Source organism: Anoplopoma fimbria, chromosome 13, assembly GCF_027596085.1.
Source record: "Anoplopoma fimbria isolate UVic2021 breed Golden Eagle Sablefish chromosome 13, Afim_UVic_2022, whole genome shotgun sequence".
Taxonomy (NCBI): Eukaryota; Metazoa; Chordata; class Actinopteri; order Perciformes; family Anoplopomatidae; genus Anoplopoma; species Anoplopoma fimbria.
The window spans coordinates 11,798,206-11,814,066 of record NC_072461.1 but is presented as its reverse complement, the minus strand read 5'-3'; the positions used below and the strand labels follow the sequence as shown (position 1 = coordinate 11,814,066).

Genomic DNA, 15,861 nt, shown 5'->3' with positions numbered 1-15,861 from the left:
AACTTAAACTAATGGACAAATAAATTGATTCTTCATGTTTTAGCTTACTTATTTCAAATGTATGTGTGTGTGTGTGTTAATAGTACAAATTTTAACGAGAAACTCTGTCTGGGTTTAAATGTAAGACATTTTCTGAATTTAGAGAGCAGTTAATTCAGCCCCTTATGATCCACTACGCAGCACCTCATTTCCATAAAATCACATCAGATGTAATTTATAAACTTAGTTACATTTGTAGAAATAAAATGCTCGTTGCACCACAGTCATTCACTCTTCATTCATAAAGGCAATAAGATGCAGATGGATGAGACTTTACCGATACAAAACTTTCATTTTGAAACAAGTTCAGTGTCGTTCCCACAAAAGAACAGCATTCCGTTGCATCTCTTTTCATTCTGGGAGCGGGTGTACTGCATGCAGGCGGAGACACTTTAAATCAAGAGTGACTGCTCTCAAGTCAGTTCTTAAACCCTGTCAATCAATTTCAGCGTCGTCCCCTGAGTCCTTCTGGTCTGTTTTGGGTAGTGTTAGCAACTCTGGGGCGAGATATTTCAATCCACCAACACCCAAAGCAGGAACAGTGGAGGACATCATGTGAGAGGGGAAGTAGTCCCGGCTGTGGACGCCTGGATAGGCTCTGAAGTCCACTCTGGACGGTGTCGGTGGGATGAGGTACTGGGCTGATGCTGCAGAGAAGCTGGAGTAGGGATAAAACAGGAAGCCTCCAAAGTGTGAGAGGCTCACCAGATCCTGTTAACAAGGGAAGCAAATACAAACAACAGGTTATCTGCTGTTCTTTAATGATTAAAGGGACAAGCACTACAATTAGGTATCATTTTTTAGGTACTTTAAGGGGAAAATATTGTTATTTTCTACATTTATTGGACAGCTGTTGTGACTTTGCAAATTCAGATAAAAAACAAATAATGACTAAAATACTTAACAGTGAGTTCCACACCGACACACTGTAACATTAAAATGCTCCTTACACATTAAAGTATGGTTTCACAAGTTTTCCTATGTGAACTTTTAAAAAGGTTTCCTCCTGTTAGTGGATGAAGATCCCTTCGTGATGCACCATTGATGTCAGTAATGGAAGACAAAACCTACGGTCCTCTTTCTGCATAAAAATGTGTTCCAAAGTTGAAACTAAGTTGAGCCCCTACGCAAGAATGTCTCACGGACATGAGCTGACGTGGAATCGGAACAAGGAAACCTTTGGATCTTTTATACTCTGTGCGGGTCTCTCCTTGCAGAAATCTAACATTCTTTAAGCTCCTAAAAGTTCTACATTTTCTCTCTGACATTGGAGACCATCACAGATGCAGAATGCATAAATCACGCTTTAATATGAGGCTGAGTTGGAAAATCAAGAGAGGATCTTAAAGTAGAGCTACAGTCTTTCTTGTACAAAATGTCTTGTGTTACTATCGCAAACTCAAAGCTACAAGTCTGTACTAAAAACACTGTTAAATTGGAACCCCCACTTAATTTGTTTAACTCAGACTGAAGCTCACACCAGCATCAAATATCTTTGGAATATAAAGTACTTTGACTTTACTTTACTACATTTCAGAGGCAAATTCTGTACTTTTTACTCTTACTTGCATTACTGAATAAGAATCATAAAAACGGTTTTGTGTCCATGAACGGTCAACTGGCTACAACATCAAAATGCTGCTTATATTTTACTAAGCCAATAATAATAATAATGATGATCAAGTATTATATTATGGACCAACCCTGAAAGAATGTTAAAGTGACTACAAGGAACTTTCATTTTGTGATGGTTTTGGTGGTCCCTGTGGACAAAAGCGGTGGTGTTTCTGAGCACCAGACTCCCTTTGGAAAACATCTAATTTTACTGCAGCAGGGGTCTGACACTCATCCCCACGCCATCCTGGTTCTGGTTCTCCAGAGCCTCACTTCCCTCCATCAGTATTGTCCTGTCGTTTGTGGCTCCCAGCCAACTGCAGGGAGAGGCTGCTGCCTGGGGCTGAGCTCTCCTCCTCCTGCCGGAGCTCTAAATCAAAGTTCGCAAGTCCGGATCTAGGTCTGTCCGCGGTGGGCTGGTCCCTGCTGGACTCTGAGCTGAAGGAGTTTCTGGAGAACCTGAACCCCTTTAAATCATTTTGTTTTTGGCTTGTGGTCTCGTTGGAGGTCATGTAGGTCATATGGAGGCCTCAGTATTTAAATGAGACTATTCATATTGTTTATGTTTATTTTTAGAGGTTCATTGTAGTAATATGAAGTACATTTGTAGTGTTACTTCTTCTTTACTTAAACTTATGTAAGATTATAAATAAAGGATTTTGAATTACATTGGAGGAATTTCTTTAAAGCGGTATTGCTACTTTTACTTATGATCTCAAATTGTTCAAACACTTTTTCTAAGTTGTAATGAAACATAAAATGATATGTTCTATAAGTATTATGTATAAGTGTTTTAAAAAGCATTCCGCTGGTTTGTAGGTAGTCCCGTGTACCTGTAGTGGTGCGTGCCGTTGAAGGCCGATGGGGAACCCTGGAGTTCCTGGAGTCCTAACAGGTGCTGCCAGTCTCAGTCCACACGGCGCTGCTCCATCCACGGCGGCACAGCTGTTCCAGGTGTTTACCTGAGCAGAGTGGAGAAGACTGTTGGGGATACTGGGATCCCGCAGATGTCTGTTCAGTTCCGGTGGATAAACTGGGCTGTGTGCGACACCGCTGCAGGATTTGCTCACTTGTTCCCTCTCAGAGTCTTGTTGCTCGTAGCAACCGGCTCCATCAGTTAATATACTGATGACGTGGGTTTGTCTGGGCTCTGATTCTGTCTGAGCCCCAACCGGAGTCTGTGCTGTCCTCTCCTCTGTGGGGCCCTTCGACTTAGTCTGTGTCTCACTGATCTCTTGTCCAGGATCGTCCTCAGCCTTTTCACCTTTGTCACCGTCACCTTCATGAGCATCTTGAGAACAAAGAACAGATACACGGGAAAGTTAGTTTTGATTCATGTTTGTAGACTCATTGAATGTTACCTATAGACAAAATTCCATTATAATGTGTTTTTTTTACCTGAAGATTTGGAATCGACTGAATGTTGTGAAGATGATTCCTTTACAGGTTCAGATTTCTCCTCAGTCATCCGCGTCTCTTTAGACTTTTGTGATGGATGTTGTAGTTTCCTGATGTAAGAACAGAAAGAAAAAAAAAGACTGATAATGATACATAGAATGATTCAAATCATCATTTTAGGATAAATGTGTGAGACATCATTCAATAAGAAGTGGATCTCTTTAATTTATTTCACCATCCCTTTAAAGGTGGAGTCAGTGATTCTGATATCTGAACTCAACACCCCAACAAGCCCCCCTCCAGATTTACCGTCCCTCGTGCCCCACACTGCCTTTCTCTCTAAACAACCATGGCCTTTGCTACAGAAACCTTTAGAGGCGATGAGAAAAAAAAATTGTGGTTATCCATAATATAATTTATTTAACAGGTTAAAAAAAAGTTTTGGTGTGTGATATTTTTTATTCATAATCACCTTTCTAAGTGTTTGTTGTAGAAATACTAATTTATGCCACAAGAAGTTGAAGTGCAAACTACCTCACGAACTAAATAGGACTAAAAGCATTGGTGTTTTCTTCGAGGTGAGGTGAGTCAGTCCTATTTAGAGCATGGAGTAATGGGTCTATTCAGCCTCTTGTGGACACAATAAGTATTACAACAACAAACTTCCTACATGTTTCACAAGGAAAAAAATACTAAAAACAAGATTATTAGAACCTTTTTTTGCACCTGTTCTTAATAAACATGTGTCATAAACACAAGAGAGAAAACAATTTAGATCAGACTCAGAAAATAAATGACCAGCATTTTTACTAGCCTCTCAGGGCTTCCAAATATTTCCTCTTTCCTGTGCACAGAGGGCTGGTTGTTGTAGAGTTGTTTGGCACGCTCCGAGACATTATATTGTTTCCCATTTTCAGAGCCAGATTCTTTTTCAGCGTACATACAGAATGAACAGTTAGCAAACCGTGAGGATAAATCTGCTGAATTTGAATAAAAGTGTATTGTTTGTCTGCTCAGATTGACAGACAGCAGAGTTGACCAGAGGGAGTTTACCAGTATAAAACTGACTTGGTAATACTGGAAGAAGCATGTTGACTTAAACAGGCTTGCACCATGAGATTATCTCTGTGTTCTCCGTTCTAACAAAGAGGACTTGTTAGGAAAAACATTTTATTCATCTTCTCTGGTAAGTTTATGGTTTAATATGTTTGAATTTGCAACAACTTGGCTACACCCTCTAACTTTGGAGATAGCTTTCTGTGGCTTTACCAGATACAAAATATAGATGGGCAATGCATGTAGGACATTCAAAGGTAAATTATTTCTAAGTGATATCTGTCAACATCATTTTCCTGTGTGAAAATATCCGGAATTATTCTGTGATTTTGTATTATTTTAGGGATTTATCAAAAATAAAACAAAGTTTATCTTCACATATATGAATGGATCTTCATTAGTTTGGAAAAATAAATACTATAAAATAAACTGCTATTGCTTTGATTGTCAATTCATTGTTATGCCGTTTTTCATTGGCAAAAGTCCAACCAACTGTAATCACAGCTTCTCCATTGTGAGGATTGTATTAGTTGGTCCACAAAAGGAGAACTAGTTCTTGGTGAATTGTCAGTTTTTCCACCACTGCAGCTTTCTTTAATTTAAGAAATGTTGCAACGTTGTTTTAAACAGCTTACACTTCTGTAATACTTTCTTCACCGGTCCCTCAAAACAATCCAATGACGAACTACAATTCATTCTGAACTCTGCTGCCAGGATTTTAACTATCACCAGACAGAGAGAGCATCAGCCCAGTTTTAGTTAACCTGCACTCATGTCTTCTGGGATTGATTTATAAGTTATTTTGTTGACAATGCTCTTGATGCTTTGGGACCGGCATACATTAATAATGAATCATGGCCTCTTAGATCCTCTGCTGCCATTTCTTTTTTTCCTCAAATTCAAATAATCAAACGAATATGAAAATCTGCAGCTCAGCGGTTTTTAACTATGCACCAATACTATGGATTTAGGTTATAAGAGATGGAAGCTCTGTGAACATTTTGAAACGACAATTGAAAAGGTATTTATTCATCAATGCCTTTAACTACCTCTCGCTATTCTATTGTTTGACACTAATCTTATACGAGTTTATTGTTCTTATTTCTGCCCTTGCTTTAATCCTTTACATGTTTTTTTGTTCTAATGCCATCCTCTGTTTTATTGCCTGCTGCAGTGTTTGCAAGTTTTAATCTGTCTGTTTTTATTTATTCTCAGGCTTCTTCGATTTATAATAGAGCTCATTTAACTATTCCCATTGTATGACAGATGCTATATAAATAAAGTAGATTATTATTACTACTATTATTAAAAGTGTTATTATTATTTATTTATTTATTATTATTATTATTATTATTACTATTACTATTATTATTAACACACAATACCATTATACTCACATACAGGCCATTCTGCATTGTGTGCTTTTATTTTGGTATATTTTGCATGATGATACTTTAAATGCAGAAAGTCTACATGAAACAACAATGAGCTCACGAAGCAGGACAATGATACTAATAAAACACACTTTAAATATGACTTTTGCATACTGTAGCAACAATATGAACGTCTTATTGAGTAATAAACATGAATGATAACTTGCCTCTTCTCTCTTCTCCCGTTGCCCGTGTCTCGGAATCCTTTAGCGAAAGGATTGTTGTCAATTTTCAGCTGCGTTATCTGGAAGTTTGTACAAAGGAGGGAAACATTTGTTAATGTCACGTTATCAATTATAATGATGTACTTCAAAATGAAAAGAAAAAGCGTCTTTCTTCTCCACATCTCTCACTTTGTCGTTTTGGTAAGCTGTCACTGCGATGAACTCTGTCTCACAGAAGACATAAGTCCTGAAGGTGCTGTAGGGAAGTTTCAAGATGTCGTTTGTCTTCACGATGTGAAATCGTGGCTGATACTTGTGCATCGAGTTTAGAATTGTCTGCAAAAAAAAAATTATAATGAAGAGTTGAAACCATATAAAATCCTCAATTGTCTTGTTATATGTTTTTTAAAACGAGTGAATTGGTTACGGTGAAGATATAAGCAAGAGCATATCATCATGATATTAAATTCAGTGATTACTTCATGCATCACAGCAAATGTACTATTTAAATAATAAATACATATCTTTATCATAATTATGACACACTTTTTTTAATTTAAGTGATCAGCATTATTACTTAGTATTATTATTACTTTATATTATAGCCTAATATTATTTATTATTATAATTGTTAATTCCCGATTGAAATTCCCAACATTTTCAATATTAAAAACCTAAACATACAAATCCGTGTTTATCGGACACGTTGTTGGTCAGTTTCAGTTTGTGGAAGTTGACAACTTTGGACATCCACTGCTCGCCCGTGGCCGGGCTGTCCGGGTGGATGTACATGCGTTTGGGCATCTCCGGGTCCGCCTTCCCCGCCACCATCCAGCGGGAGTTGTGGAACTTATATCTGCAGTCGTCGGCCGCCACGATGTCCATCAGGACAACGTACTTGGCTTTTCTGTCCATGCCGGCGCACCTGGCCCTGAGCGGCGGGAACATGCGCCTGTATGGAGAGGAGGAGAGATAACGGTGCCGTGATGCCTTGGATAAAAACTCAGTCAAAACTTTCCAGCCCGTGCGTAATTCTTAGTCGTTTACCGTACCTCCCAGATTTCGTAATGACCATTTCAGTGCCGCATTCGTGGAACTGTGTCCAAAGGTCGCTGGCTTCCAAATATACCTTCGGCTCGTCCTCCGTCATCTCCCCTTCCTCCAGAGTCCCGGGAGGCCTGCGCAAAACCAAAGACCGCTGCTCCGGTGGAGACGTGTGCCTCATCGGGTCCGTGCAGGCTTCCAATCCGGGATCAGATGAGCCTCGGCAGGACAATGGCATGTCTGAGAACAGCGAGGGTCCGGCCAAGATAGTCCCGTGCAGGGCTGCATCTCCGACTCTCGTGCACGGCCCCGAGAAGCTGCGCATGATCTCCAAAAGGATAAAGCAAACTTTTACGCACGACGCTTGTCGGGTCACACTTTTACGCCACGTTGAAACCTGCGTGATTCACGTATCTGCATACTTTAAACTCACGTAAAAGCATTAAGAGAAGTAAGCTTTAATAATATTTTTTTGCTTTTGCTCTGGATGTTTTTCGTCCAGTGCGCTCAGATGCCTCCCAGCCTGCGTCCGAGGCTGATTTGCTCCTTGACACGTTTGGACTGGAGTTTGACACCCAGCAGTGGGTGGAGTTCCCTTCTGTTGCACTTTATGTGCAGGGAAAATGCTGCTTCAAGTTTTTCACTGGCTGATGAAGCTGCTTGTAACAACTAGGGATGATTTTTTTATTAACCTGAAAAAATGACGCACACGGAGCACTTTATCAGACACAAAAAGGACCTCAAACTATCTTCCCCTCAGTTCAATATATAATAGACTCTTAGTGCACCATCAACCCAGCTACAGACACTGACTTTCTTTCTTCACACAATCCTTCCAGCAACCTTTGGTTTGATTAGCTCCACGGATGTGCTCTCTCCACCCATGCGGCGGTTCTACTTTGGAGATGGAGCCTTCTGCCAGCGATTGTCCTCGGCCGGATTAAGGCTCTGGGTTTGGTTACATGCTTTTTATTGCTCAATGGTCCATGACAGCGGAGGAACGTTCCCGGGGAGAACTAACTCTCTGTGAGTGAGAGATGTGCGGCGCTACAAGGGCTCCACGGTACGACAACATGAAACCATTGTATGAAAAAAAAGAGAATTACTCACAGATGTTTTAAAACAAGAAAACAATCAGAATTATTTATATTAAAATCCTGTGTTGTTGATGATAAAGGTTTTCACCATGTGAATGAAAAACTCATAAAGAGAGATTTAGTAAATTGTCAGATTTTGCTTTATTTTAAAGAAGAATATTAATTATTACATTATATTACATATTTTGCACATTATGTTACTTTACACTCAGGGGTGGAGCAGGGCTTTTGTTTTCTCAAAATCCTTGAATCTCTTTAGACCTTAAACATTGTGTCATCTCCCCACAGTCTCTCTGACTGGACCGGCAATAAATGGAGCAAAAGTTCTATAACTTGGGAAATATGTCTCTTCTACTACTTTGCTATTCCCTAAAGACATCTAATATAATTGGGAACATGTTCTTCTGTCAGCCCGATAATCAATTGAGAGTATTGAGGACCACATTTAGATGCTATTTTTGGGGATCCTAGTAGAGCAGCCAATATTATTATGGCCTGTTGATTCAAAGGTAGCACATTTACCAGCTAAACATTAATTCTGTGATCTCTCCTCCAGCATAGTAGAAAAAAGAGGTTTCACGATGTCATTTATACCAAATTCCCACCCTACTTATGTATGTTTGTAACTTAAAAATAGTAACATCTCACAATGTTGTTGGAAAAAATTAGGTTTTCTGGGATAATATTTTTTCTATCATGTTTCAACCAAATATTATAAAGATTTCTAGGCATTCTTTTATTTGAAATGGCTTAAAATATTATGCACATAGCTGCCCGGGGAGCACGTCCCTGGACCCCCCCTTGAGCCCCAAATGTGAAATAAATCCTGGATTATCTGCTATGTTTGGCTTTGTTTTTCTAAATCATTATTTTTTACGCATTCTGAAGTTCCACAATATCTGGATATGGCAATTTTGGTATGGTTAAGATCAGGGAAAGATCGTGGTTACAGAACAAGGATTTGTGGAAACCCCCCCATCCACCAACCCCCATAGATCCACCACTGGACTAACAACTGCATCTATCTAAACTGGGGTTGTCTCATTTTCTACAACTAACAACTTCTGCCAGGACTCTCAGGGCTCACATTAATTTATTAGGGGCAGAGACCAAAAATTAGGGGCACTATTTTAAAGAAATAACATTAATACATCTCTTATAAACAACAGACATACAGTATGAAAAAGACACAAGGGCAAACTGAAATAAAGACATCAGAACTCTGAAACACGGGATGTACTTGGAGCGGAACAAAAGCGATATTTTCTAGTTGATATATAAAAACCTGGGAGAGTAAAATCCCTGAAACAATTTAAAAGTGGAGCTTCTTCTGTCATCCTATCGTCAGGTCACTCACAGAGTTAACATAAATTAGCAACAGCTGATAAGACCCGCTTCGAGGTTTATCATTTTGAACGCTACGGTCAGTGATGGCTATAAATGAGAAGTTGTTACCTGAATGTTATTAACTACTCTGTGCTAGTAAGAGACACCAGATATAAATGACTCAATATTAATTTACATCAAAGCTTTGTGAATCCGACCCGGGTGTCTGGCCTTGCTGGTGAACTCAAGTGTATGGATGTTTAACATTGTGCTGAATGTTCTGCCAGTAAAGAGCGTTGTTTTGTATTGCATATGCATATGAGAAATATATATATTTGCACTGTACAGCCTGTTGATACCCAACAGTCTCATGGCAGTTTGTGAAATTTCTTAGTTTCATCGACAGGGACACAGCTTTTTTTTCAGGACCACATCACGTTAAAACACAAAAAGTAAGGTCAAGGCAACAAAACCACTTAGTTAGGTTAAGGAAATACATCATGGTTGGGCTTAAAATAACCATGTACAGTTAGATTTGGGCAACACAACCAACAGTTAGGTTTAGGCAACAATACCACGTCATTAGGTCTTAGGAAAACTCTCAGTAACAGTTTGGGATCCACTACCATAAAACCAGCGGTGTCGAACACCTGTCTTCTGGTTGAAAGTCCTGTTATTTGGACCCCTCCACCTCAAATCCAGCACACCAACTCTTGTGTTTTTGGATATTACAAAGTACGTCACTTGCTCTGGATGTTACTTAATTTAATTTGTGTTTCCACTACAAATAATGCTCCTTATTTACTTTCCATTGGCATTGTTTTGGTGCTGTGCGACACGAAAAAATAATTTGTGTGGCTGTATGCAAACCAAAAATTTTGTGACTATTTCACTAGCTGCCATGATACTGATCCATGGTAACATGATTCAGCCCTAAACCCAGACAATACTTATACCCAGACAATTGTGTGTTAACTTGGTTGTATCTTAACTGAAAAGCAATCATAATAAGTGTGATTTGGATTATTTCAATCGGCCTTCTTTGACGTGGATGACAGGTTTTACATGTTTGAGAAGCTTTTTAAAAAAAGAAAATGTGACTACTAAATCACAGATAGCAAACTGAACGGAGTAGTGACTTGATAATCAAATAAGTTGATTCTCCTTGGAAAATAAAAGAGTAGCAGCCACTGGTGTCAATGACTGTCCACTTATTTATAGTGTGTCACAACTTGTAAGTCGTGGCCTTTGATGAAACAATGGTAAGGGGCAACAGCAGTTTTTCTAAAAGTATCACACCAAGGCTTGTGTTTCAGCAGGGACTTTGCTGTGAAATCGGGAAACGCCTCACACTAGACCCTTTTGTTACGGCCTCCCGACGGCTCTCTGATCAGATGCCTAAGTAAGCACGCATCTTATTCCGAGGTCATTCAAGATATGCAGTGGGTGGCGGAGTTGTTGATGACCCAATCTTTTTCTGGCAGAGAAGCAGGGGAAAACCCTGCCGGTCCGTCAGCCAACTTCAAAGAGCCCGTCGGTAATCCGAAACAGGAACGAGGAGGATGGCAAACAAGACGCCTGGCTGTTATTTGTGGGTTTGGCCCGCAAGCTGCGTGTGAAACCTGTCACTGAGGATAAACCCGCAGATCTCCACTGGGTCACTGCCCAGTAACACACTCTCCCCAGTGAAACCTTCCCATTGCTGTATGGTCCGTTTTGGGGTGTAGGAATATGGTCCATAAGACAACTAAAAGTCCCTGCTTGGTTTCTTTACTTTAAAGAATACCCCACAAAAATTGTCGGACTCACTATTGACATTGAAATAGTGATCAAAATGAATGCAGCTTTTTCTGCAGATTGTTCCTTGTCAAAAAGCTGGCGCCCATTATGCAACTCAACCGCCTGCTTGGTCATAGATTTGGGTGTGTAATGCTAGAAGCGGCCAATGTAGCATCAAGCCGCTACACGGGTTTGGAAAGCTCACTACTTTCAACTTTCAAAATGTTGTTAAAACAGTATCTCCAAACATGTCAGGAACCATAATTAGATTTCTGTGTATATACCTTATGATTTATGGTGTAAGATATAAAATGTTAAAATTGGGTAAAGTAGAAATCCCCCTCAGCAGAGAGTGAGAAATTAGAAGCGTTTATAGTATGGTGTTAAGCCTCAGTTATGCTTTCCAAAGATCTCTGATTGTCTGGTATTGTGAGACCAAAAAAAGCTCCTGTCAACAGCATGGTTTCAAAATGGTTTCAACATGGGTTCCGCCGATCCAGGATAGTTAAAGAAATGTGGGATGTGCATGGACAGATGAGAACCTGAAGTACAGGACCCCCGCGAAGGGGTGTTTCTGTTGGTGAGATATCTCTTTGGCCCTACAAAAATTCACAACCCTTGCAGATGCATCAAGAATAAATCAAGCTTCATGGGGTTCCTGTGCAGCCACAGAGCCAACACATAGCTACCGGAGCTTCACCATAACTAACTCGCACTTTCTCAAAAAAGTCAGTTATGTTTTATATGAAACATGTTTTCTCCTGGATTCAGTTTTTTTTTTTTTACACGTGTTACAAATATATTTCTTATCAGTGAGAAAGTCAGGATAGATGGGTGGTTCAAAAAGACACCAGCCAAAATGTATAAAGGCATCATCAGAAAATACCTGGACAGGAAGTTAAACAAACACAGGACACATGAGGCAGTGATTACAAAATGAAAATGCAAAAAGACACAGGACTTTCACCCAGGGGACCGCTGTTTGTGTCCCATATAAAACCAAAAGTCAGCATTGAATTTACCTTTAATGTAACAAACATACTTATTTTCCGGCTGAGCAAAGCAGCAGCAGGAAAAGGAGATGACCCAAACACGGACACACATGGTGAGCAGGAGGATGATTATGGGTGATTTCAATAAAGAAAACTTCCAACCAAAACTTACACAGGCGGTGATGCTGGTCCAAACAAGTGAAACAATGAAACAGAAAGTCCATAAACAGCCAAAATGTATAAAGGCATCATCAGAAAATACCTGGACAGGAAGTTAAACAAACACAGGACACATGAGGCAGTGATTACTAAATGAAACAGGAAGTGAGAAGTCCAGAGAAACCCTTACACTCATTTCAAGCCAACCCTGATGTTTTACTAAACCTAACCAAGTAGCTTTGTTACCTTAACATGAATGCATTTTAACCAGTTTAAAACTATGTTTCCCTTGAACAAAAAATGGGGTATGCAGTTAAGTTGTTTGGGTAGGTGTTTTGTAGGAGACATGGTTGTACAGAGATACCACATGGAGAACTGTGTATCCTATTGACTTTGGTGAGCCCCGGACTCTTCCTCCAGCCCCACCATGAGGTTGACAGTTGTGGTTCAGACTGAAATATCCCAACAACTATTTGATAACTATATCAAGTCTTTGATGTTCAAGAATGTCCACTTTTACTGTGAAAATCTCAAAATCTACAACATGGATTAGCACATTTGGTACGGTTAACAAAGGTACCCAGGTGATGATTGAAATATCTTGTAATAAAATAAAATAAAATAAAAAATAAACTGTGCAGTAGATTGTTGTACACACATTCACAGGGTCCAGCATGGATTTTAATAACTTTGATGCCCTGACCATCATCTGGTCAAAATGTTAACTTGTCCGATACATTGGTTTATGACCAAATATCCGCAAACCTCATGCCATTCCAGATTACTAAGTGTTAAATTCAAATAATCAAACGCTTGCATTCTAAGATGCTGAGCACAGGGAATACAGGTGAGTTAAAACGGCTAAACGTCAACGTGCTTTGTGAGCATGTTAGCATATTGATATGAGCATTTTGCTCAAATACAGCCTCACAGCCGCCACATGGCTTCAGACTCGTAGGGCCTTACATCTAAATGCATTTACAGTAGAGCGTATCAAACTCCACTTTTGCTAGCTGAACCATGCATAACCTGGGCGCAAGGTAAAGTGCAAAGGGGTTGTATTTATACTCTTAACTATTCATAGGTGGGTTTTGAGAGGCTAAACGCCAACGTATATGCATTGTAGCAGAAGTTATCGTTAGATAAAAATGTGGACTTGAAATGATTACATATCTTCCAATAATTTTTTTTTTTTTTTATTACTTTGCAATGCCAAGAAATTATTGAAAATGTTTGGATAACACAACTCGGAAACAATCCTACACAGCCACCACTGGAATCATATAATAAAATAGGAAAGATCAGACGGCAACCTCCGGTTCTGCCAAGTGAAGCCAATGAGGAAGTGTTTTAACTTGATCTCTACTGGCCAGCAGGGGGTCTGATTGTATAGAAGTCTATGAGAAGATAACCCTACTATGAGAAACTAGTGATTGAGACCATGAGTTCATGGTCTCAATCGCTAGTTTCAAGTCTTCTTCAATACAGCATGATGTTCATTTAGTAAATGATGGTCCATTTAGAGTCAAATAGACCATAAAGCAGGGTATGCTTTAGGACAGGGCTTACTGTGTTAACAGGTTGCTGCTGTTGCCAGAGCCCTGTACGCCATCTCTACGTCACTCCTCCGTATTCCTAATATGGTAACTTATGTTAATTGGCTGCAAAAATAAACGACATTGCCTACGACCGTAGTCCAAGATGACGATGTTGAACTCGCCGTCTGTAGAACTGCAGTCCATAAACCAATGGGTGACGTCACAATGACTACATCCACATCTTCTTTACAGTTTTTGGTAAAGATGAGAGTAAAGAGTAAAACAATATTTTGAAAGGTGTAAAGCAACACTCAAAAGGACAGACTCTAGCAGATCTTTCAGCCCATCAGGAAGCCAGCTGGTACGTTTCCCCTTTTAATAAGGTTACTGTTGTTGGTTTAGTCATCTGTAGCATCAAGCATAATTTATTCCTCAATAATAATTTTCATTTGCGCTCTAACACACCTCCGGACAAGTCTCCCTGTCGTCTTTCTGCAGACTTTATGTCCTCTGACTGGAAATCTTCTCCACAGCCAGGGTCACTGGAAAGCTTCCAAACCGTTCTGGCCGCACTGTCTCCCTAACACCTCTCGTGTTTGGACAGCGGAACGTTGATGAATGGCCTAACGGTAACAGGTTAGTGCGAGTGAACATAGTTGGGCTTCGGAGGTGGGAGGAATGTAGTTTAACAGCAGAGCGGAGGTGTTAAAAGAGACGGGCCCGAGCTGATATCAAACACAAACACGCACAGAGCGGCCACATGTCTCGAGGTGGGGCGGACTGCAAGACAAGCCATGAGAAAGTCAAGTGTAGTCGATCACCATCAGACTGTAGGGTGTGGTATCATAACTACATTCCAGTCATATTCAGTCTAACAATGATTGAGAGTTCCCCCTTAAGAAATATAAATATTTTATCCAAAACTAAAGAATCAGTTGTGGAGTATCATTGTATTACAAGTATTTATTGGAATTGCTTTCGAGTATTTAAGGATTTGAAGAAGATATGAATAACTATCGGAATCAAAGTAGGGAATATAGCTGTATTAACCATTCTGAACATTAACATGTCAGAAAACAACTATTGTCTATGCAAAGATATAGTGGAGTAATGTCGACCTGAACAGAGAATGAAGTCACTATCTCTTTATTCGAAATTTGTTACCCTGGGCCCAGGTATTAGTAGCGCTGTAGAGCAAAGTTTTTTCAAGCACGTAAATAAGAAATGTACGCAGTCTAGGTCATATCACCCATTAGTTTGTGGACTACAGGTTTTAAAGCCACGAGTTTGGCAATTTTGGCCATCGCCATCTTGGTTTATGGCTGTCTTCAGTACACCTGAGTGCTGTATGGGGTGTTTTTAGACAGCCAAAATGTTAGTTAACTTTCATGAAGTGAAAACACACTGTGAAAGGGTTGTTCTAAGGCTAAACAATGGACATATTCAAGACAGGACAACGCGGTGGTAGTGACCTGTCAATCACAAGGTAGCCCCGCCCTAAAGCATGTTCCGCTTTATGGTCTATTTGAATCTAAATGGACCATTATTTACTAAATGAACATCATGCTGTATTGAAGAAGACTTGAAACTAGAGATTGAGTTCATAAACTTACTGAGGGAATAAATCAAGGGAGAAGTAGGGTCATTTTATCATAGATTTCTATTGAACCAAAGGAGGACCTTAGAGAGAATGCAGGTTTAAGGCACTTCAGCATTGGCTTCACTTTTCAGACGCTGAGGTTGCAGCCTGGTTCGTGGATTCCTAAAGTCAGTTTTAACAGTTGGTGGCAGTCACACAAAAAGAAACATAGTAGTAAATCACGAAGGAGGCTAAGAGGAAGAGTGCAAGCTAACAAGGTATTTGTAGATGAGTAAGAAAATGCATTCAACACATTGGTAGCCCTTTAAGATAAACATAAATAAATAGATATCCGCACATGGTACTTTTAACACCTTTCATTGCACCAGGCATTCCCATCACAACCACTAAAGCTGTTATAAACTGAAATGATAAGGGCCTTCATGCAACACCTGCTTTGCCACATAATCTTGAGGCTCGGTGTATAAGAGGAGCCCTGAATTAAAGGTTAGCTGTAGGGACAAGATTATTCGATATCGTGATTCCAGGATAATATAAGTAATGCACATATTTTTGCCCCCCGGTTTGTGATGTCCTCTTATCATTTAATACAGTAGATTGAGCTGGATGTTCACAAGGTTCT

At 39.8% G+C, this 15,861-nt stretch overlaps 1 protein-coding gene across 1 annotated transcript; it reads right to left on the bottom strand.

Annotated features, from left to right (window-relative positions):
* Positions 1-76: 76 nt before the first annotated feature.
* LOC129101878 (T-box transcription factor TBX2-like) lies at positions 77-7,299 on the bottom strand. The gene is made up of 7 exons (XM_054611830.1): positions 6,757-7,299; positions 6,389-6,656; positions 5,894-6,040; positions 5,708-5,784; positions 3,052-3,161; positions 2,487-2,944; positions 77-750 (listed from the first exon to the last, which is right to left on the bottom strand). The coding sequence occupies exons 1-7, from the start codon at positions 7,071-7,073 to the stop codon at positions 475-477; spliced, it is 1,653 nt and encodes a 550-aa protein (XP_054467805.1). The 5' UTR covers positions 7,074-7,299; the 3' UTR covers positions 77-474.
* Between the last annotated feature and the right edge of the window lie 8,562 nt (positions 7,300-15,861).

Excerpts from the sequence above, each read along its gene's own strand:
- LOC129101878 (XM_054611830.1), bottom strand. The coding sequence starts at position 7,073 with ATGCGCAGCTTCTCGGGGCCGTGCACGAGAGTCGGAGATGCAGCCCTG. Across the intron at positions 5,785-5,893 it reads CAGCTTACCAAAACGACAAA|ATAACGCAGCTGAAAATTGA; the intron begins GTGAGAGATGTG and ends ACAAACTTCCAG. Across the intron at positions 751-2,486 it reads AACGGCACGCACCACTACAG|GATCTGGTGAGCCTCTCACA; the intron begins GTACACGGGACT and ends CCTTGTTAACAG.